This window comes from Hemiscyllium ocellatum, chromosome 17 (genome assembly GCF_020745735.1).
Source record: "Hemiscyllium ocellatum isolate sHemOce1 chromosome 17, sHemOce1.pat.X.cur, whole genome shotgun sequence".
Taxonomy (NCBI): Eukaryota; Metazoa; Chordata; class Chondrichthyes; order Orectolobiformes; family Hemiscylliidae; genus Hemiscyllium; species Hemiscyllium ocellatum.
The window spans coordinates 12085176-12108976 of NC_083417.1; the positions used below are offsets into that span (position 1 = coordinate 12085176).

The following is a 23801-nucleotide window of genomic DNA, read 5'->3' on the forward strand; positions in this document are numbered from 1 at the left end:
GTAGGTTAGGAGCAGGTGTGAGGAGGGGACATGGGAGTCAGTGATTGACAGGTGGGGGAGCAGGTGTAGGAGAGGGGGAATGGGAACTGTGATTGACAGATGGGGGGTGAACAGGTGTGGGAGAGGGTGGCAGGGGACAGTGATTGGCAGGTGCGGACTGAGCCGATGGAGGGGAGATGGGGGCAACGGTTGACAGTGAGGAACAGGTGTGGGGGAGGGGAGATGGGGCAATGATTGAGAAGTGTGAGCAGGTTTGACGGGAGGGGGGAGATGGGGCAATGACTGACAAGTGAAAGGAAGCAGGTGTGGAGGAGGGGAGATGGTGTCAGTCATTGACAACTGCGGCGGTGAGCAGGTTTGGGGTTGAAGAGATGGGGACAATGATTGACATATAGGGATGAGCAGATGTGGTGGAGGGGAAATTGGAACAGTGATTGGCAGGTGGGGTGAGTAGGTGTGGGAGTGAGGGGAGACTGGAACAGTGATTGGCAGGTCGGGGTGAGTAGGTGTGGGAGTGAGGGGAGGCTGAAACAGTGATTGGCAGGTGGGGGTGAGTAGGTGTGGGAGTGAGGGGAGACTGGAACAGTGATTGGCAGGTCGGGGTGAGTAGGTGTGGGAGTGAGGGGAGACTGGAACAGTGATTGGCAGGTGGGGGTGAGTAGGTGTGGGAGTGAGGGGAGACTGAAACAGTAATTGGCAGGTGGGGGTGAGTAGGTGTGGGAGTGAAGGGAGGCTGGAACAGTGACTGGCAGGTGGGGGTGAGTAGGTGTGGGAGTGAGGGGAGGCTGGAACAGTGATTGGCAGGTGGGGGTGAGTAGGTGTGGGAGTGAGGGGAGGCTGGAACAGTGATTGGCAGGTGGGGGTGAGTAGGTGTGGGAGTGAGGGGAGGCTGGAACAGTGATTGGCAGGTGGGGGTGAGTAGGTGTGGGAGTGAGGGGAGGCTGGGACAGTGATTGGCAGGTGGGGGTGAGTAGGTGTGGGAGTGAGGGGAGGCTGGGACAGTGATTGGCAGGTGGGGGTGAGTAGGTGTGGGAGTGAGGGGAGGCTGGGACAGTGATTGGCTTGTGGGGGTGAGTAGGTGTGGGAGTGAGGGGAGGCTGGGACAGTGATTGGCAGGTGGGGGTGAGTAGGTGTGGGAGTGAGGGGAGGCTGGGACAGTGATTGGCAGGTGGGGGTGAGTAGGTGTGGGAGTGAGGCGAGGCTGGGACAGTGATTGGCAGGTGGGGGTGAGTAGGTGTGGGAGTGAGGGGAGGCTGGGACAGTGATTGGCTTGTGGGGGTGAGTAGGTGTGGGAGTGAGGGGAGGCTGGGACAGTGATTGGCAGGTGGGGGTGAGTAGGTGTGGGAGTGAGGGGAGGCTGGGACAGTGATTGGCAGGTGGGGGTGAGTAGGTGTGGGAGTGAGGCGAGGCTGGGACAGTGATTGGCAGGTGGGGGTGAGTAGGTGTGGGAGTGAGGGGAGGCTGGGACAGTGATTGGCAGGTGGGGGTGAGTAGGTGTGGGAGTGAGGCGAGGCTGGGACAGTGATTGGCAGGTGGGGGTGAGTAGGTGTGGGAGTGAGGGGAGGCTGGGACAGTGATTGGCAGGTGGGGGTGAGTAGGTGTGGGAGTGAGGGGAGGCTGGGACAGTGATTGGCAGGTGGGGGTGAGTAGGTGTGGGAGTGAGGGGAGGCTGGGACAGTGATTGGCAGGTGGGGGTGAGTAGGTGTGGGAGTGAGGGGAGGCTGGGACAGTGATTGGCAGGTGGGGGTGAGTAGGTGTGGGAGTGAGGGGAGGCTGGGACAGTGATTGGCAGGTGTATGGGGCTGGTGACTAGGGATAGAATCTGATGCGGCCAGCGTTGCCGGGGAGACGTTGTGATTGACAGGAGGCGGGAATGCACAGGTGCAGCTGAAAGTAACCATCGGGCTGCAGTGACGTCAGCGGGTATCCCCACCACTTGCCCAACCGCAGTGACGGCACTGCAGCCGCTCGGCTTGTTTCATCCTCTTCCTCCCCATAGGTCAGAGCAGGAAAGGCTACAGCTGACGCTGCTTTTCCAAATTCAGCAGCCAGTAAACAACCTTGGGCATTTGCAAGCAGCAGCAGCAGCAACAACAACAACATACCTTTGCAATGGCTTCAGGGTTGCTGGTAAGCATCTTTTCTCAATTTGCGCAGTGCTTCTGCATCAACCGGCTTGTTTGCTTCTGGTAGGTTCATCTTCAACAGCATTCGTACAGCGTTGACTGTTTGTACTGCCATTGAGTGTATTTGTATGGTACAGTTGTTTTTTTTACGATGTGCCAACACTGCACTGTTCGGTTTCTGTATTGAGTATTTATTTGAATCGCACATGGTCAGTATTCCTTTTGTCTTTACATTTTTTTTTCCCGAAAGGTCTTTTGGTATAGTGTTGAGTGACATTCCTAACATTTGCGAAAACATTATTCCACGACTGGTTCGCCATCCTGTTAAATTGCCAGTTATGCGTGGTGTGTAAATGCATTTTGAATTTTCACGTTTTAAGTGTGTGTGTTTTAAACAGTACAAAGTTTCAGTTTTCCCTTTCCCTCCTGTTCATAATTTCTTGGGGAGGGGGCGGGAGAATCCAACACTGGTTTCACGGTCCCAGCTCCGAATATTGTGACTGAGTCAGTGATTTGTATTAGTAGGTTTGACTCCACTTGGTAAATAACTTTTTCATGCCCTTAGTGATTTAGGGCAACATGGTGCAATTTGCCTCACTGTAGAATGATTCAGACGTGGACTTGCATTTAAAAATAGTTGGGAACTTCTGAAGGCAAGTTATGCTGCAATAATTGGCAGTATCAAAGGAGCATGTTTGACTTTACAATGTTGAACGGTCTTAGTTGAGCATGATGGCTCAGTGGTTAGCACTGCTGCCTCACAGTGCCAGGGTCTCTGGCAACTGTCTTTTTGGAGTGTGCACATTTTTCCCTGTGTCGGAGTGTGTTTCCTCCCACAATCCAAACATGCAGGTTAGGTTAGGCCATGCTAAATTGTCCACAGTGTTCAGGGATGTGTAGGTTAAGTGCAATCGTCAGGGGCAAACATAGTATACTAAGGTGAGGGAATAGGTCTTGGTGGGTTACTCTTCGGAGGGTCATTATGAACTTGTTGGGCCGAAGAGCCTGTTTCCACACTGTAGGGATTCTATAATAACAAGCATCTATGTTCTTGAGGTAATTTTAGAACTAGGTGTTTTGAGCCCTAAAATCAGACCTAGTTGCATTATGAGACACATCATTGAATCCCAATGTGCAGAAAGAGGCCATTTGGCCGATTTGACTGTGCACCAACCCTCTAAAGAGAAACCTATTCATTAGCAACCCAACCCAACCCCACCCCACCCTCCTGTAACCCTTCCTTTTCCATGGCCAATCCACCTAAGCCTGGAGACTACAGGACAATTTCCCATGGCCCAACCACACGTCTTTGGACTGTGGGAGGAAACTGGAGCACCCAGAAGAAACCAGCACAGACACTGGGAGAGTGTGTAAACTCTACAGTCAGCCAAGGCTGGAATCAAACCCTGTTCCATGATGCAGTGAGGCAGCTAACCACTGCCACCATGCTGCCATGTAGTTGTTGTAATATCTCATCAGGACCAATAGAACAATGTGTAATTTTTCCTTAAACAGCATTTCTTTTTATGTTGTGATTGAAAGCATACTGGAGTGACCATTGATCAAGGTACCCTAACACATTAACTCCAGTTTTCCTACTTCTCAGCTGAGATGTATTTTGTGTTATGAGGGATCTCTGGATAATGTTGAGTTGACATGTGAGAATTCAGGCCTCTTCCCATTCACGTTTGTCCCCCTCCTCTTTGAGAGCCCAAATTGACAACGCCATAATCTTTGCTCACTGCAAGTCAGAACATGATCATGGATATCAAAATATCTTCAGGGAGAGCTAACTGAATGAACCATGAAATAAACAGAAGTAGAACTCAATCAGATCCCGATCCCTAACCCTACTGATGAATCAGCCATTTATCACAAAAATCTGTTGTCTTCTGGATTAAAATTAATCAATTCACCAAATAATTGATAGGAAAAAGACACTTTGTTAAAGCTATTCATTTTAAAATCATCTGGTCAATTCATGACTTAATCAAATCAAGGAAAAAAGTAACTTATGCAGTATGTAATGAGTGCTGGTTGGATGGCAAGTGTACTGTGGTGAAGTTGTTGCCGTGGCGAATGTGGAGTTGATAAAGAATCAACTCTCTCTCTCTTATTCCTGATGAAGGGCTTATGCTCGAAACGTCGAATTCTCTATTCCTGAGATGCTGCCTGGCCTGCTGTGCTTTGACCAGCAACACATTTGCAGCAGTTGATAAAGAATCAGCCATGATTCTATTGATTGGCAGAGCAAACTCAAAGGGCCCATTAATAATGACTGACAGTCAGACTTTGTTTAAATTTTAAACCAGGCAGGTTGACTCTGATCAGAGCACTGCCCTAAAAAATGTACCAAGAAAAGCTGACTGTCATCTAGTTTAAGTTGACGTAGTTATACTGTGTATACAAGTTCCTTCTGTTTGCAACACAAATGGTATTCTTGAAAATTGATGGGAGCAAGATGAACAGCTTCGTCAAGAAGTTTTTTTTTAAATTCTCCAGTCCTGTACAACCAAACTTGTGTGTAGACAATTTTAGTTTTGATAGGCTTCTATCTTGAGATGGTGGTTTATGCTAACTGAGTTAAGTTCATCTAGTGTGACTCTGGAATCCTTCACTGCCATAACTGTCTTTTGTGTCTCTGCATCCAGAGGGTGGTCAACCTGTGGAGTTTGTTACCGCAGAATGCAATGAAGGCCAGGTCAGAGAATATGTTCAAGAAAAGAGATTTTTTTAATATACTAAAAGCTTCAATGAGTCTGTTGAGAAAGTGGGAATGTAGTGTTGAAATAAAGAATCAACCATAATAATATTGATTGTGAAGGCCCATATGGCCTTCCTTTTTTTCGTCATTTATGGGATGAGGGCAAGAACCAATTTACGCTGTGTGTCTGGAGTCAAATATAGGCCAGACCGCATAAGGATAGCAATTTCCTTCCTTGAAGAGCACTAGTGAATAATTGTCAATGGATTTATGGTCTTCATTTGAGATTTTGGTTTTTATTGTATTCAAATTCCACATTCTACTGTGGCAGATTTGAACCCAAGTCCCCAGAACATTTCCTGGGTCTCTGGATCACTGCTTCCTGGTTTGTGTTTCAGTGCTGAGGAGGATGGCATGTTGAGAAGGTGCCTGGCACAATATACTTCTGTTTTCTGAATCCTCCTCCTGGCCAGCTGTGGTTTTCATTTCAGCTTGCCACTTCTAATGGTCCTCAAACATTCATCACTGCAGAAGTCATCAGCTGTCTGGCAATTATCAGTGTCAATATCTGTTATCTTGGTATTTCGGGGGAAGATGTCCTTGCAGTGGAAAATGGACATCCAGAGGATCACAATCTAGTTGACAGTTTATTGCTCTCCAAAGGGTTGGTGCAGACTCTATGGGCCAAATGGCCTCCATCTGCACTGCAAGGATTCTATGATTCTAAGTGATTACAGCTGCAGATATAAGCTGGACCTTTTTTATTGTTTAATCCTGGAATGTGGATGTAATATGTTAGACCAGCATTTATTATCCATCTTCAATGTTCTTCAGGGGATGTTGACTATCTCTTAAGCCACTGTTGTCACTGGTGTAAAGGCAATCCACAGTGCTGTTGGGAGGGAGTTCAGGAATTTGTCAGTGACAGTAAAGGAACAATAATCTGTATGATGTGTGGTTTGGAGGAGAATTTGTGGGCAACGGGTGTTCCCATGTTATGGCTGCTCTTGTCTTTGTAGATAATTCTGGTGCGTTTGGGAGATTCTACCTAAAGAGCCGTAGTACATTTCTGAAGTGCATCATGTTGATGGTACACATTGTTGCTATTGTGCATTGATGGTGGAAGCAGTAACCAGTCAAATTCTCTTTTTTTTTTGTTGAAGGGTTTGTCGATTTTTATTTTAAGGGATTGTGTGACAAGCATCCAAACTCTGGGCTTCAAACCTACAGATGAAAAGTTTTTGGCACTGTACTGCTCGAGTTAGCTGACCTCAAAAAAAAAGTGCATTGCTGGGACTTGAACTCTGCCTCCAGTTTTCAAGACGAATTCTTTAACCCATTAACCTTGGTCAAGGATTTGAGGCTATGTTGTAGTAGCTCTCTTCTGAAATAGTTCCACTCGCCCCCATATTAGAAAGGCGTTTAAAAAGTTGCTATAAAGATGGTGTGCCTATGTCCAAGTCTGACTGGGAAACAGCACCTGCAAGAGCTGCAGTCAGGACTCTGAAACAAACAAGTTAAATCTTGAAATATCTGGTCATGAATGGATATCTCTGAATGACTTGATGAATGAGCAGTAACAATAATTGTGAGGTTCAATACTCTTGACATAGCTACCATTAGCAAGCAGATTAAGGACATGTTAAAGAACATGAAGGTTTGTTTTTCTGGAATGTGAAACCTTAAGGAAGTGGTAAATTTCATGGAGTTAGCTTTGCTATTAAAAACAAACATGTAAGAGACTCCATGAACCTCTAACTGGGTTCAGTGACTGGCTTGAAACACTCTAACTGTCACCTGCATCTGTACTTGTTCCCCCACCTTGAACTCCAAAGGCAAAGTGAAAGAAAGCTCAATTATTCTAAACTAGATGCAACTTTGGCATTGATACCATCCAGTCAAAGTTTGGACTTTGGTGATTTCATTGTCTGGGTAGGGGGAAACCAGTCCCTTAGTTTGAGAAGTGCCTGCAGGAAAACAAGATATGGAGTGCGATGTCCCATTCCAGTGGTGTGTGCCACCTTTCTCTGTATCTTGGGCTTGATCTTGTCATCACTAATGCACTTTATTGGCAACGAAACATGTTTTGAGATAGCTTGACATACTGGACAAAGAAGATTGGGGATTATATGTGCTATGCTTATGGCTAATGACTGTTGGATAGACAGCCAAATCATTTTTTCAGAATTGATGCTGGAGGTGGTCTCCAGGTCTTATGCCCGAAACGTCGATTCTCCTGCTCCTCGAAGGCTACCTAGCCTGCTATGCTTTTCCAGCATCACACTCTCCACTCTGATCTCGAGCTTCTGCAGACCTCATTTTCTCCTGGAGGTGATCCAACAGCTGTGACAAGCCAGAGACATTAAATTTTCTCCGCTTCTATCAAAAAAAAACTCCGAGGAATTTTGAAATCAAATCACAGTTCAGGGACAATGCTTCCACAAATCATCAATATCCAAAATAGATTGCAGTGATTTTTTTCAGTTATCACCTTATATGGCAAGAAATCCTCTGACACATGACAAAGTCACGAAATTGTTTTGTTTAAAGTGATACAAATAGTTGGACACAATTATATACAGACAGCCTTCCAAACCCAATAACAGCCACAGCTGAAGTTTCAAATTTGACAAATGGTGGGCAGAGAAGGCTGAGGAAGTTAAATCCTGACTAACATGCATGATACTAACAAGAAATCTCTGGGCTTTTAACGTGCAGGCCAATAATAAAGATCCAACATCGTACATCTATCTTCGAGACAAAAGCTGTCTCGACTCCCTCTTAAAAGTGCATTTTATAGAATTACTGTATAGTGGAATGAACATGCTGGGGAAATGTCCCACAGTGTGCAATGATCCAAAGATCAGCAAATTTTTTAACTGCAATCATGGAAAAACTAACTCTTTTATGATTTGACAGCCCCAAATGAAGATTGTTGTTTTTGGAGAATTGATGATGGATCCTTGGATCCATGCTGTACTTGTAAAATGCTGGCAAATTGGAGTTTCTTCAATATGTCTTCAGTACTTAGCCACAGTCCAGAAAGATTCATGGGCATCTCTCTTCACTAGAGTAACAATTGGTTGCTTATAGCATGGGAGGCACCATTGTACAAGTGTGGGACAAGGCAAGGAAGCAGACTTCCATGATCTGATAGGGATTGAACCCACATTGTTGGCATCAGCCTACACCACGTTGTATCTTGCCAACTGAGCAAACTGAACCTCCAACCTCACTCTGACGTACCCTCGGAGATGTGGTGATAATCGCAATTTAAAGAATGCGGTAAATTGCCATGTGATTGCTGCAATTCATAGTATTGCCCTTAATTGCTGGCAAAGTCTACAATAGGTCACTTGTTAATAGCCACTCACCAATTGCACACTCCCAGTGTGGTTTCTGCCCTGTTAGGGGGGCAACTGACACGATCCTCATTTGCACGACAACATAAGGGATTGTGCAAAGAACCAAACATCCTTTTGGAAATTGCAGTCATATAGCTCAAATGTTTTTGACTTAGTAAATCAAGCTGCTTCTTGGAATTTACAGATGACCAACTAAGTTTACAAGCACCATCCTTCCTGCATGCTACCTAAATAATTGTACACAATCATAGAATCCCTACAGTGTGGAAACTGGCCCTTTTGGCCCAACAAGTCCACACCGACCCTCCGAAGAGTAACCCATCCAGACTCCTTCCTCTTTTCCTATTTACCCCTGATTTAATGGACCTAACCTATACATCCTGGGCAATTTAGCATGGCCATTTCACCTAACCTGCACAAGTTTGGATTGAGAGGAAACCGCAGCACCTGGAGGAAACCCACGCAGACACTGGGAGAATGTGCAACCCCTACACAGGCAGTCACCACAGGCTGGAATCAAACCCAGGTCCCTGGTGCTGTGAGGCAGCAGTGATGACCACTGAGCCACCCCAATGGATCATCCAGAGCCCTCCTTTTTCAAACCAGGGTTCAAATGCTGGTGTAATTCCAACACTATCGCCAATCCTTATAGCAGCAATGCTGTAACTTAGTACTGAGAGTGTGTGAGCTTGGAAAAGCACAGCAGGTCAGGCAGCATCCAAGGAGCAGGAGAATTGACATTTTGGGCATAAGCCCTTCATCAGGAATCCTAATGAAGGGCTTATGCCCGAAACATCAATTCTCCTGCTCCTTGGATGCTATATGACCCGCTGTGCTTTTCCAGCACCACACCCTCGACTCTGATCTCCAGCATCTGCTGTCCTCACTTCTTCTTACCTGTAATTTAGTAGTGGAGCTTGCCATTACCTGTTGTGGTAATAACCTTTTAATCAGGTGAAGGCCAAAACTAAGGCAGCGAACACCTCTGTAAATGACATCAGATAGTTAACATATTCTGCAAAGGCTAAAAGCACATGGAACTATCCCAGAGCACCAGAAAGATCAGAATCCTTTGCCAAAGCATGACGAATGTATCCAGTCTCATGCTTTCATTTGATATGGGGGAGTGTTGGAAAAATTCTTCCTTTCAGACTATCTTTTTTGGATTAACTGGTGTACCTCTTCAGTGTGCCAGTTCCACTTGTGGTATATGTACTTGAGCTTTCAGCAATTATAACTTTCTACTGTGCAGCCCTCCCCCTTCCCCTGCACTGCCATTTCTCTATGGTACTAAAGCTTGGCCAACTTGCGGATGCCATATCGAGGCCCCAGCATAACCATTCTCAGTGCTGGCTTTAGAAAGATGTTGTGAAATCAAATGAGAAGCGACAAAGAAATATGAAGATCACTCAAAAAACACAGGTACAAACGCTGAGGTGGATAGGACATGTCAGAATCCTGACTTGGAAATATCTTATTGTTCCTCTGTGTCACTGGGATTCCTTCCTGAATGACAACATTGATCTACCTGGAGCAAGTGAGCGGCAGTGGTTCAAGAAAGCAGCTCCCTACCTGCTGAAGAGAAACTAGGGATGTCTAATAAATGCTGGCCAGCCAGTGGAGCTGACATCCCATGGGTGAATCAGGGGAAGAAAACAATTCTTCAAGACTATCCAAGAACTCCTATTTAGCTACTCCCAGGGATCCCATTCACATGGGCTCATTCAGTGTTGAATAGTTCCAAATCTCAAAACCTCTAGAAAGTTCTGCTCTTTTAATACCAACACAAAAAGCAGTTACCCAATTGTGACTAAAATGCCAATAAATCACCAGAAATGGTGTTGGGGCTTTTCCACCAGTGAGATAGATGAGGCAGCTGCTCAAACTAACAATTTGATTGCCACCATTCTCTATGGATCAGTAATGTCCTCCATGTGACCGCCAAGAAGACTGAGATAGGGCTTGTAAACCATCCATTAAGGAAGCTAATACTGTTGATATTATTGACTTCTTAGGGAGTAATGCAATGCATTGTAACTGCACCTCAGCAGAATTTTCCTAGTTCATTCTGCTGGAGAGTAGCACTATTGCTCCATTGAACACACCTTGGAGTGAGTCTCTCCCAAGACTTCCTCATCTTTGAAAACTCCCATTTAGAAAGGTGTCTTCAAAACTTAATCACCTGGGGATTTCCCAGGGTGGTGATTGTCACAACACCTTGGAGACAGCGAGGTCTGCAGATGCTAGAGATCAGAGTTGTGTGTTGCTGGAAAAACACAGTAGGTCAGGCATCATCCAAGGAGCAGGAAAATCAATGTTTTGGACCAGAGCCCTTCATCAGGTGTGAGCCTGCTCCTTGGGTGATGCCTGACCTGCTGTGCTTTCCCAGTAACACCCTCAACATTTGTCACAACACCTGCTATTCAAGCAATAGATGTTTCTTTTTAATCTTTCTTCAGACATTATACTCTGAGTGAATTATTTTTCCCAGATGTAAATTGTTTTTGAGGACTGAAGCCACCAGTGACGATGGTTGGATGTCACGGTGATGTTGAGTGACTTCATGTCTTTTAACCTACCCTGTTTAAACACTGACTTGCTTTATTGTCCCATTACAGCAGTGTTAAAGGTGGAATAGGAATGTAGCTCAAAGTTGACTTATTTTGAAAGTACATGGGGAACCATAGTACCAGAAAAGATAGTCTGGTTGGTTGATCTGAGAGCTGGAAAGTTTTAGAATAAACATGAACACAATGTTTTTAAAAATAAACAATGATATAGGCACTTGCCTGTGGTTTAGTTGGTAGCACTCTGCCTTTAGCCACAAGGTCAAGTCCCACTCTAAGGTTTTGAGTGCACAAAACAACACAAGGCTAATATTCCAGTGCAGTTCTGAGAGAATTGAGATGCTGCTTTTCAGATGAAACAAAGGCCCCCATTATCCTGCTTTTAAGTAGATGCACTCCTGGCACAATTTGAAAGAACCACTGGGAATTTATCCATCAATCAATTTTTCATATTATCTGATCATTATCACATTTTCTCAAGACAAATGTGTTTGAATAAACTTAGACTTTATTATCACCTGTACTCAAGTACAGGAGTGTAGTGAAAAGTGTATAATGTTGCCACACATGATGCCATCTTAGGTACCAAATCACCTAGTTCTAAAAAAAATTTAGATACAAAGTAAGAGGAAATGAGAGTTTAAAAGTTAAGCATTATTCCATAAAATGGTAGGAAAATAATTAGGGTAGTAGTTATCATTTAAAGTCTGTCATTGTATCATAGTCAGCATCATTTGAAGCAGAAACCAAAGTGAAAACTTTTTTTTTATTAGCTGATATCTGCTCTAACCTCCAACAATGTGTCTTTACCTCAAACCTAAATGAGGACCTTCTGCAGCATCTTATTTCTGAGGGCCACTGAGTAAGATCAGTTACCTGACACTGCATGGCTTACGTACGCTAAGGATTTCTGATGTATACCTGCAGCTAATTCATCCAGGGCCTTTTATTGAACAGGAATGTGTTATTATAAAATGCTAAGTTACCCATAGTTTTCAGGGATGTGTAGGTGAGGTGCATTAGTTAGGGATCCATGTAGAATAATAGGGTAAGAGAATGGATCTGGGTAGGTTACTCTTCGGAGATTCGGTGTGGACTTGATGGGCCAAATGGCCCGTTTCCACACTGTAGGGATTCGATGAAAGTGGATGTTTATTCCACACTCGCTGTTAGTAGGACAAGGAATAGTTTTGACAAAGCAAGCATTATAAATTAGTGAGCGCAGTGCACTGTAATTGAAGCATTATGAATGCCATAGAAACATTTAGTGATTGAATGGAGAAAAAAAACAAAGGTTGTTATTAGGACTTAATATGTCCTTCCCCGAAGGCAAAATTGAATTCCAGTCGGTTGTGGTTCTCTTACTGTGGCCTCTGACCGTACAGTTAGCAGACTGCATTCTTTTGTCATAACATGTTTGTTAATGCGGAACCAGAACACTTCAGAACTTTGGCATTGACATGATGTACAAGATTGAACAACTAGATTCAGCCATTAGTGTAACCACAGGTATGTCCTCCCTGGACACTTGCTCAACACCAGGAACAGGGACTTTCAGGCTTCTGGCCACAGACTCTTGCTGGTGACGAAGTGTCTGAAAACGAACCTTCCAGCTCAGCGAGCAAATCTACATCCAGAATCGCAACCTGAGCTACAAGTCTTCTCAAAACTCGCTAACAGACCCTTGCTGGATATTGGGAGAAAGCATGCTTCTATTCAAAGATGTAAGAATGGTACGATTGACCATTCTTGAACATGACCACATGTCGTGAGCAGATAATAAAAATGGAAAGCGCTGGAAATATGTGCTAGGAGAGGAATAGCACTTATGCATCAAATATGGGCCTTAGGGTGGGTTTTGAGTTGGGTACTTGCATGGCAACACAAGCATTGCAAATGCAATGAGCACCTTCTGCAGCATCAGGTTTCTGATTGGCACATAGATTAAATTAATTCCAGATTTATTCTTTTGTGATTTCTGCAGATCAGTGACAATGAAAGTGGTTACGATCCTGAGATGTTTTGTATCCCTAAACACTACATAGATGACCTGGAAAGAGTTTTCATTCCTCATGGCCTTATCATGGACCGGTAAGAAATAACCCTTCGTATTTTGTATTGGGCATCCTCCATTGTTCTCAAATTGATGTCCAATGTTTCAGTTTGATAGTGACTTTAAGAAAGTTACTGATTCAGTTTACATCTTCTACTCAAATATGATCTGCCTTTTGTTTTGTTCGCAGACGGGAGGTCAAGCTAAGGCTAATCAATGACCGGATTCTTCCTTTTTTTTTTAAGAAACAGCGACTCAGCATGTAAACAAAACAAGGAAGCTATACAAAATATCTTAAGAATCACTGGTTGACCCCCAGTTAGGTGATTAGGTTCACATTTTGTTAATGCATTTTTAGAAAGGATATCAAGGCCTTTGAAAAGAATATTGTTAAAGTCCCCCTTCTCTGGTGTCATTAAGCTTAGACATAAATATGAAATTGGCTGAGTGGAAGGAAGTAGAGACAAGTGACTTTCTCGTTCAGTCTCTGGCTTGAGGGATGATACTAATGGGATAACTGTTGGCATTGTATCATATCAAACTTCTGTGAATCATCTTAACTTGCGAGTCCATCTCAAAATTTGCAAATGACTTGAAACTTAAAAGAATTACAAACTGAGGAGCAAAGTAATCCTCTTCAAGATGACAAAAAAAATCAGCAGATGAAGTTTTATGCAGATGTGGAGTGATGCATTTTGATAGAAAAACAAGATAAAACATTTAATAAAGGATGAAATTCTAAAGGTGGGGTGTGGAGGAGCCGAGGGATCTGGTTATACAGTTACGTGGTTGCAGAGGACCACGATAGGGTTAAGGTTCCAGTCTGGTGCTGGTGGTTTAACCTGAGGGTACTGTGCGTCAGGCAAGGGAGAAGTTGAGAAGGAAAGTCCTTCATAGTAACAACAACTGTTGCAGGAATTGAACCAACACTCGGCATTACTGTGCTTCACGAACCAGCTGTACAGCAACCTAAGTCAACCAACAGATGCGCAAATAGCTGAGGGCAGGTTAGGTTGAGACAAACACAGGATACTCTGCTTTACAAATAAAAATAACACATCCAAAGCGGGGAACTTGTGATACACCTTTACAAAACATTGCACCCACTTGGAGTATTGTGCTCAGAATTGGACACCGCAAGTCAGGAAACATGTGAAGTCATTGGAGGGAGGGAGGGCCAGAATGGTTTTTTTAATGGGTTAAATGACTCCAGTTACATGGATTGATTGGCTAGAGCTACTTTCTTCATGGAAAAAGAGGTAGTTGAGGATATTTGATTGACATGCTCAAAATCATGAGTGATCTAACAACAAACCGTTGGTGGAAAGATTGAGAACCTGAGTGTACTGATTTAATGTGCTTGACAAAATGACCAAAAGTGGTGTGAGAGAAAACACTGAAACATGGTGGGTAGTTAGAATCTGCCTTAATGTTGGAGACAAAAAACTACAGATGCTGGAATTCAAAATAGACAAATAGGAGGCTAGAAGAACAGAGCAGATCAGGCAGCATCAGGAGGTGGAGAAGTTGACATTTCAGATGTAACCCTTCTTCAGGGCTGGAGTCCTGAAATATTGACCTCTCCAACTCCCTGATGCTGTCTGGCCTGCTGTGTTTTTCCATCCTCTATTGTGAGTCGATTGTGAATTTCAAACAAGAATCTGATCATCAGAAGAGTTTGGAAAATGTAGAGTGGGGACCAGTTGAGCAGCTGTGGCCAAGGACAGAGCCCCAACGCTCTTAGCTGGCAATGCACTTAAGCCAAAGGTCTGAGTCAAGAGAAACACTGCAACTTGAGTTCTGTCCTCACGCCTAGCCAGAACAGACCTGATTGATCAAATAGCTTCTGTCCACATTATTACTACTCTGTAACTCTATTGTCTGACTGGAGTTGCTGAGATGTTCCCTTGGAGTAGAGAAAGGCATGTGGTGATTTAATAGAAATTTTGCAACCATTTGATAGAGTATTTTGATAAAATTGATTCCATTGCCAGAAAATTTGATGAGTCATCAATTCAAAGTAACTGGGAAAGAACCTGAGGTGAAATGAGAATGTTTTAAGCAATGAGAGATTCTGATTCGCGAAAGTGTAACCTGCAAGGGTTGGTTGTTGAAGCCTCCAGAGTCAGGGACAGAAATCACTGGTTAGGAACTCTAGCTTTTGACCATTTTAACCTGAGGAAAATGAGCCCCTCAGATTTCCCCCAAGCCCCAGTTATTTAGGCCTTTAACTGCCCTGCCCACCAAGGTCCTGGAGGAAGCAGATTTCGGAGTAACTTTCAAAAGGAAATTTTATACGTCCTTCAAATAGAAATTGCACAAGTCAACTTGGGTCCATAGGCCTTCTGGATGTCTTTTTTCAAAGAATTGGTGTAAGGCCTCTGTGCTGGATGTATCTTTTTACAATTCTGTGACTTTCCATACAAACATGCTGCTAATTGTTCATTGTCTGTGTGTCTATTTGTTTGGTTTTTCTTCCTTTTTTCCCTCTGACTACCAAGAACACTTGCTACTTTATAGAGCTGTCTTAGACTTATCAGCTTTCCAATTTGACTGCCAGCTCAAGTTTGCTTTGAAGTATGTGAAGAGCTATATCACCTTGCCTAACACCAAACCGGCCATGCCATTTGAATGTTGAATTTTTGCTCATAGCAAGTGACTTCAGAAGTCCAACATTTTTTGACTTCAAAAATAGCTCAATAGTTTTAAATGATGAGAATCTCTAAATGCTGAGAAGCTGTGGGAAGAACAAACAATAATTTCTCAAAGGCTTTAGGAGTGGGAGTTTTGCCAAATGATGAAGAGTGTCAAGGTCTTACCCCTCATGCTTTAAGAAAGAAAAGGCATAACAAAATGTTCCAGACACCACAATTCCTGTTCAGTTGGAAAATGTGGGAACTCAACAGTTCAGAAAAAAAAAAGGGGGGGGGGGTGGCGGGGGTTGGCGTGAGATAGTTGGAAATTGGCCATTAGGCTGCACCATGCCCCCTACTGTGATTTTGAGTGACATGGGAGGGAGAGTTGGTTTGATGTCAGGCAGGTTGTCCTCCTGTGACCCAGTTGAGACTCATTTTTAAAGAGAGCAGTTAGGGCCTGTTAAAGACATGCCACTCCAATGTAAAGGACCATTTGGAGGGGCATATGCTTGACTTGGAGCCTGGCAGATTTAACCCTGTGGGCAGCTGGCTGGTTAGCTGGGGGGAGGTGGGGTTGTGGGAGTAAGTGCCTGCAGCCATGTTGCTGGTGGCAGTTGGGGCTCCCTGCATCCACTCTCTCCATCCCCATCGCACCTCCAAAATATCTGCAACCCCACCCCACACTGCCCAAGCGCTCTCTAACTTGGCCAGCCTATAGTACCAGCAGTGGCTCCCACTCCTAGTTCTATTGATGTCCAATTCACAACATGACTCCTGGAGCTGCAGCGAAGTCTAGCTTTAAAGAGCCATTGCTCAGAAGGTTAAAGTGGTGAACCAGCCAAGTGGAAACTGCTTGGTCTCTAGCCTTTACGTGACCTTAGTCCGTGATTAAGAAAGCGAATGCAATGTTGTCACTTATCTCAAGAGGGTTGGAATATAAAAGCTCCGTTGTGCTACTGAGACTTTATAAAGCTCTAGTTAGGCCCCATTTGGAGTACTGTGTCCAGTTTTGGTCCCCACACCTCAGGAAGGACATACTGGCACTGGAACGTGTCCAGCGGAGATTCACATGGATGATCCCTGGAATGGTTGGTCTAACATATGAGGAACGGCTGAGGATCCTGGGATTGTATTCATTGGAGATTAGAGGATTAAGGGGAGACTTAATAGAGACGTACAAGATAATACATGGCTTGGAAAGGGTGGACGCTAGGAAGTTGTTTCCGTTAGGTGAGGAGACTAGGGCCCGTGGACTCCACCTTAAAATTAGAGGTGGTAAATTCAGAACAGAAATGCGGAGACATTTCTTCAGCCAGAGAGTGGTGGGCCTGTGGAATTCATTGCTGCAGAGTGCATTGGAGGCTGGGACACTAAATGTCTTCAAGGCAGAGATCGATAGATTCTTGTTGTCTCGAGGAATTAAGGGCTATGGGGAGAATGCGGGTAAGTGTAGTTGAAATGCCCATCAGCCATGATTGAATGGCGGAGTGGACTTGGGCCGAATGGCCTTACTTCCACTCCTATATCTTATGGTCTTAGTGATGTTGTCACTGAGCTTGTAATCCAGAGAGCCAGGTAATATTGTTTGGGCGGCACGGTGGCACAGTGGTTAGCACTGCTGCCTCACAGCACCTGAGACCTGGGTTCAATTCCTGACTCAGGTGACTGTGTGGAGTTTGCACGTTCTCCCCATGTCTGCGTGGGTTTCCTCCGGATGCTCTGGTTTCCTCCCACAGTCCAAAGATGTGCGGGTCAGGTGAATTGGCCATGCTAAATTCCCCATAGTGTTAGGTAAAGGGTAAATGTAGGGGTATGGGTGGGTGGCGCTTCGGCGGGTCGGTGTGGACTTGTTGGGCTGAAGGGCCTGTTTCCACAATAAGTAATCTAGTCTAATCTATGGGTACTCCAGCTTGAATCCCACCACAGCAGACGATAGAATTCAGTAAAAATGTGTACAGTATTTAAAAGTCTAGCAATGACCATGAAACCATTGTCAACAATTTTAAAAATCCATCTGGTTCACTAATTGCTTTAGGGAAATGTGCCAACCTTGGTCTGACGTAGGTATGGCAACACCAGAGAGTTGTCAAGGCTGAAGCACTAGAACTATTTAAACAGGAGATGGTTAGAATTTCTGAAATATCAGATGACTGAGGCTTAAGAGAAGCTCAGGCGAAAGAAAAACTTTGAAGTCTAGGGCAGACCTGCCAAGATCTTCGAGAATGGCAGGGCAGTATTTCAGAACCGAATGTCCTGCTCCTGTTGTTTACGTAGACAGACTCAAATAATATCTTTGTATGAATATATTGTTACTAATGCAGTACTGTTTTGTACAGTAGCATGTCAAGCAAGCAAACAAACAAATATTTGAGTTTACTCTGTTGAAACAACCAAAGGCATCTCTTACAAGACTATATTTACATGCATTGAGACACTAGGCAGGTCTGAGAACTCTCGCAAGAAAACCTCAGGCCACACCTTGGCAGTAACTGCCCCCAGCACGTAGTCCTGGACCTTGGAATGTGCCAGTCTGCAACATTTGGCCAAAGTCACCTCCTTGTTCTGGAAGACCAACAAGTTTCAGGCAGACCAAAGAACATTTTTCACTGAGTTGATGTTCCCCCAGGCGCAGTCTCTGTGCGTCCTGGATAACGGAGAGCACAGAGTCCCATGTCAGAGAGCTGCTCAAGGTGAACCTCGATACAAAACAACTGCATTTGTCTCCAGGCTTCCTTTGCAAAGGCATAGTCCAGAAGATGTGCGTCCGTCTCAATTGTCATTCCTACCCCACCGCCCCAGCACCTGCTTCAAAGGCAGCATGCAGTGGTGCAAACCAACCAGGTGTACAAGAATTCTCCCAGGTGGTGCCCTTCCCATTACCAAAATGCTGATGAAGAGGAAGTTCCAGAATTTTGACCCAGTGACAGTGCAAGAGCCAGTGAATCGAGGAACTTGCCAGTGGTGGTGTTCTCCTTCTCTAGATGTGGGCTTGAAAAGTGTGAGGTTTAAACCAGCACAGTTCGGATCTGAACAGAACAAACCATACAGACTACAGATTCAAAAACACCAGTAAAGGTTCTCTTTCAAGGTCCTCCGCTCCACGTTCGCAGCAATGCACCGGCACCTAACCTCTCTGCAGTCAGCCCTGCCTCAGCTGAGCACCACACTCTCTCAGAATTGCAAAGGACCCCTCCTTTACTGAATCCTCAGGAGAATTCATACACTCAACAAACAGTATTGCAACACTGTCTCAAACATCAAAAACTGGAAGTACAACAAACTATTATCTACCCACCTCCATAACCAGCACTCTTCGAACATTCCAGTAGATTCCCCTGGCCTCTGGAACTTGGACGCCATTAGCTTTGCGGCTGGTGAAGCTCCCATCCACACGGTGATCAATGATGACACTTCTGCCCCCATCATGGTTGTTTCCACAGCCACTTGCGCCCCTCACAATTCCTCCGTACCACACATGACATCCCTTCTGCCCCTCACCTCATCACTGATGTCACACGCTCATTGACTTCTGCCCCCCATCACTTCCGTCCCCACCAATGCCACTCACCTGCATTCAGTTGACATGCCCCCCCACAGTCACCATCCCTGACCCCCAGAACCCTGAGAGGAACACCACCCCTGCTCATGACTCTACCACCATACCCACTCCAGTTACAGGCTCTGCCCCCACGCTCCACACCCACATCAGGTCCTAGCTCACAGCCCTGCTGAGTTTTCACCATTCACCCCGACCTCCCCCTCACTGAGGACGAACAATCGGTCCTCAGCAAAGGACTCCCTTTCATCCCCTCCACCCATGCATCAATGAATTTAAAACACGCCGTGACGTCGAACACTTCTTCGCCTCCAAGCTTGCTTTTACAATCAGGACTCCCGCCCACCTTCCGAGGACCCCTTCGCCTGCCTCCAACACCCCGTGCTCGCCCATTACCTGCCCTCAACCTCTTCATTTCCAACTGCCATTGGGACATTAACCACCTCAACCTGTCTACCCCGCTCCGACCTTTCGCCCTCACAATGCGCTGCCCTCCACTCCCTCTGGTCCAATCCTGACCTCCCCATCAAACCAGCAGATAAAGGGGGTTCAGTGGTAGTCTGGCGCACTGACCTCTATCCTGCTGAAGCCAGACACCAACTCGAGGCTGCCTCCTCCAACCACCCCCTCGCCTATGATCATCACCAAATCATCATCGCCCAGAACATATAGAATCTCATCACCTCAGGAAATCTTCCAACCTCATTGTCCGGGAACCCCGCACTTGCCGGTTCTACCTCCTTCCCAAGATCCACAAGCCTGACCACCCTGGCCGACCCATTGTCTCAGCACGCTCCTGCCCCACTGAACTCATCTCTACCTACCTCGATATTGTCCTATCCCCACTACTCCAGGAACTCCCCACATATGTTTGAGACACCACCCATGCCCCCCTCCGCCTCCAAAACTTGTTTCCCCGGTCCCCAACGCCTCATCATCATGGATATCTAATCCCTCTATACCTCCATCCACCATGACTAGAGCCACCAAGTCTTCATTTCTTCCTCTCCCGACATCCCCAAGAGTACCCTTCCACCAACACACTCATTCATTCATTCATTTGGCCGAACTGGTCCTCCCCCTTAACAATTTCTCCTTCGAATCCTCCCACTTCCTCCAGACCAAAGGGTAGCCATGGGCCCCAGCTATGCCTGTCTCTTTGTTGGCTACGTAGAACAGTCCATCTTCTGTAGTTACACCAGCACCACTCCCCACCTCTTCCTCCGCTACATTGACTGCATCGGTGCCACCTCATGCTCCCGCGAGGAGGTTGAGCAATTCATCAACTTCACCAACACATTCCACCCTGACCTCATTCACCTGGACCATCTCTGACACCTCCCTCCCCTTTCTGGACCTCTCCATCTCCTTTAATGACGACCGACTTGACACCACCATTTTTTTTTTCAAACCCACCGACTCCCACGGCCACCTGCATTACACCTCTTCCCACCCTCCCTCTTGCAAAAATGCTTTCCAGTATTCCCAATTCCTCTGCCTCCACCTTATCTGCTCCAGGAGGACCAGTTCCATCACACAACACACCAGATGGCCTCCTCCTTTAGGGATCGCAATTTCCCTTCTCACGTGGTTAAAGATGCCCTCCAATACATTTCATCCTCATCCTCATCCTCATCCTCATCCACATCCCGCATTTCCACCCTCCGACCTTATCCCTCCACCTTCGCTGCTCCCTCACCACCAGACGCCTGGAGAAAGAATGCCTCATCTTCCGATTTGGAACACTTCAAACTCAGGGCATCAATGTGGACTTCACCAGTTTCCTCATTTTCCCTTTCTCCCCCCCATCCCCACCTCATCCCAGTTCCAAACTCCTATCACCTTCATCTCACCCCCATTCACCTATTGTACTGTATGCTACTTTCTCCCTATCCCCACCCTCTTCTCACTTATCTCTCCACCCTTCAGGCACTCTGCCTCTATTCCTGATGAAGGGCTTTTGGCTGAAACGTCGATTTTCCTGCTCCTCGGATGCTGCCTGATCTGTGCTTTTCCAGCACCACTCTAATCCAGCAGTTTGAAAGGGGGCTGGCAGCCAAATGATTGTAACTGTCCTCGGCATGAAATTGAAATATTTTTTAACTTGAAAATGGTCTGGAGTAGGTACGCTCAATGTTGGGCTACCTCCCTCCAGTCCTTGACTTTGATCAGAATGCTAATTTATACTTTGTTTTGGACTAAGAATGAAGTAACACTGCTTTTAATAGGATTTGTTGTCTTACTGGATAATGTTTTAGCATTCAGACTAAGACCACTGGGGTGGGAAAAGAAAAACCTGAAGAAAAGTGGGAATGAGGTTTGAATCTGCTCTATTAAGATAGATCATTGAGAATCCTGGATTTAAATCCCTGAAAGAATATTTAATGGAGGTGAGGCTTTCGAAACACTTATGCTCTTGATTACTAGCACAGTCCATTGGACTACATCCAGCTGTGTGCATATGTATCATTTAAGGTTTTTTTTTAGCAGCAGGGTTGAGGGTGTGGTTGAAATTTCTCTTATTTTGGGCACTCACTCACTGTGAATAAATGGAAATTTGGCAAGTCTGGGACATGGATTTGATTTCAGGACAGAATGTGCAGCTACTTTGTTCAGGGAGAGACGTTCAGTACAAAATGAATGTCAACAATGTCAGTGCAGCGTGTAGTGAAAGAGGTCCCACTGCACTGAACTCTGAGAGGCTGTAGCTCTGAAACTACAACAGGGAGGGGGTCTTTGGTGTTCATCTGAGCTGGGAGTATTTGACACTGCCTGAAGTAAGATGTTCCATTTCTCAGCACTTTATGTATTTTTTTTAAGAAACCCTCACTAAAGCAGTTTGGTTCTACAGAGTGCCTTATGAAGAAACAAACAAGCATTGGAGTTTGATTGTATCTACCAAACAAACCAAAGGCATTTCTCACTTGTACATGACTATATGTAAATATTTGAGCAGTGGGATGCCTGATAACTGAATGAACCTCCATGTAACTTCAGAAAGACATGAGATGGTGGTCTCTCCCCACTGCCTCAGTGACAGTTGCCCCAAGCTTTATTGCACCCCTCAGCACATAGGCTGGGATCTTGGAATATTTGATTTCTCAACCCTTTGTGTCCCACAACTGTGTGAGTAAATGCCTTTTCAAATGAGCAGGGGAATGTTGACAATGAACTGGCTCAGGACTGATGGACACTTTGAACATTAAGAAAAACATATATATAGTTTAAAGTGGCAACAGTGGAAAAGCTCTTCACTATTTTACTGTTTTTCTCACTCTAAATTACACGTAATAATAAAACATGTATTCAAATTAAGAAAATGATCGCTTTCTGGTAGCTGAGTGAATGTTTGTCATCGAGTCATAGGCATGGAAACAGATCCTTCAGTCCAGCCCGTCCATGCCGACCAGAGAGAGGCGGCACGGTGGCACCGTGGTTAGCACTGCTGCCTCACCGCCAGAGACCCGGGTTCAATTCCTGCCTCGGGTGACTGTGCAAACTCCACACAGTCATTCTCCCAGTGTCCTGTGTGGGTTTCCTGCAGGTGCTCCGGTTTCCTCCCACAGTCCAGAAATGTGCAGGTTAGATGAATTGGCCACGCTAAATTGCCTGGAGTGTTAGGTGCAGGGGTAAATGTAGGGGAATGGGTCTGGGTGGGTGCGCTTCGGCGGGTTGGTGTGGACTTGTTGGGCCGAAGGGCCTGTTTCCACACTGTAAGTAATCTAAGTAATATCTCAACCCACCTACCAGCACTTGCCCCATATCCCTCTAAACCCTTCTTATTCATATACCCATCCAAATGCCTCTTAAATGTTGCAATTGTATTAGCCTCCATCACTTCCTCTGGCAGCTCATTCCATACACGTACCACCCTCTGTGTGAAAAAGTTGTCCCTCCGATCTCTTTTATATCTTTCCCCTCTCACCATAAACCTATGCCCTCTAGTTCTGGACTGCACCCCCCACAAAAAAAAAACAGGAAGAAGACTTTGTCTATTTACCCTATCCCTGCCCCTCATGATTCTATAAACCTCTATATAAGGTCACCCCTCAGCCTCCAACTATTGAACCTCTCCCTGTAGCTCAAATCCCCAAATCCTGGCAACATCCTTGTAAATCTTTTCTTAACCCTTTCAAGTTTCACAACATTCTTCTGATATGAAGGAGACCAGAATTGCACACAGTATTCCAACAGTGGCCTAACCAATGACCTGTACAGCTGTAACATGATCTCCCAACTCCTGTACTCCATACTCTGAACAATAAGGGAAAGCATATCAAACGCCTTCTTCACTGTCCTATCTACCTGCGACTCCACTTTCAAGGAGCTATGAACATGCACTCCAAGGTCTCTTTGTTCAGCAACACTCCATAGGACCTTACCGTTAAATGTATAAATCCTGCTGAGACTTGCTTTACCAAAATGCAGCATCTCACATTTATCTGAATTAAACTCCATCTGCCAGTTCTTAGCTCATTGGCCCATCTGATCAATATCCTGTTGTAGTCTGAGGTAACCTTCTTCACTGTCCACTACACCTCCAATTTTGGTGTCATTTGCAAACTTACTAACTGTACCTCTTTATTCTCGCATCCAAATCATTTATATAAATGACAACAAGTAGAGGGCCCAGCACCAATCCTTGTGGCACTCCACTGGTCACAGGCCTCCAGTCTGAAAAACAACCCTCTACCACCACCCTCTGTCTTCTACCTTTCCAGCCAGCTCTGTATCCAGATGGCTAGTTCTCCCTTTAGTCCATGAGATCTAACCTTGCTAACCAGTCTCCTATGT

The 23801-nt window shown here is 45.3% G+C and overlaps 1 protein-coding gene across 1 annotated transcript in view; it reads left to right on the forward strand.

Annotated features, from left to right (window-relative positions):
• The first annotated feature begins 1987 nt into the window (after positions 1-1987).
• The window catches only part of hprt1l (hypoxanthine phosphoribosyltransferase 1, like), a 46757-nt gene continuing 24943 nt past the window's right edge, over positions 1988-23801 (forward strand). The window contains exons 1-2 of the mRNA XM_060837574.1: positions 1988-2130; positions 12747-12853. Coding sequence (XP_060693557.1) covers positions 2113-2130; positions 12747-12853 — 125 coding nt within the window. The 5' untranslated portion in view covers positions 1988-2112. The remainder of the gene's footprint in view (positions 2131-12746; positions 12854-23801) is intronic.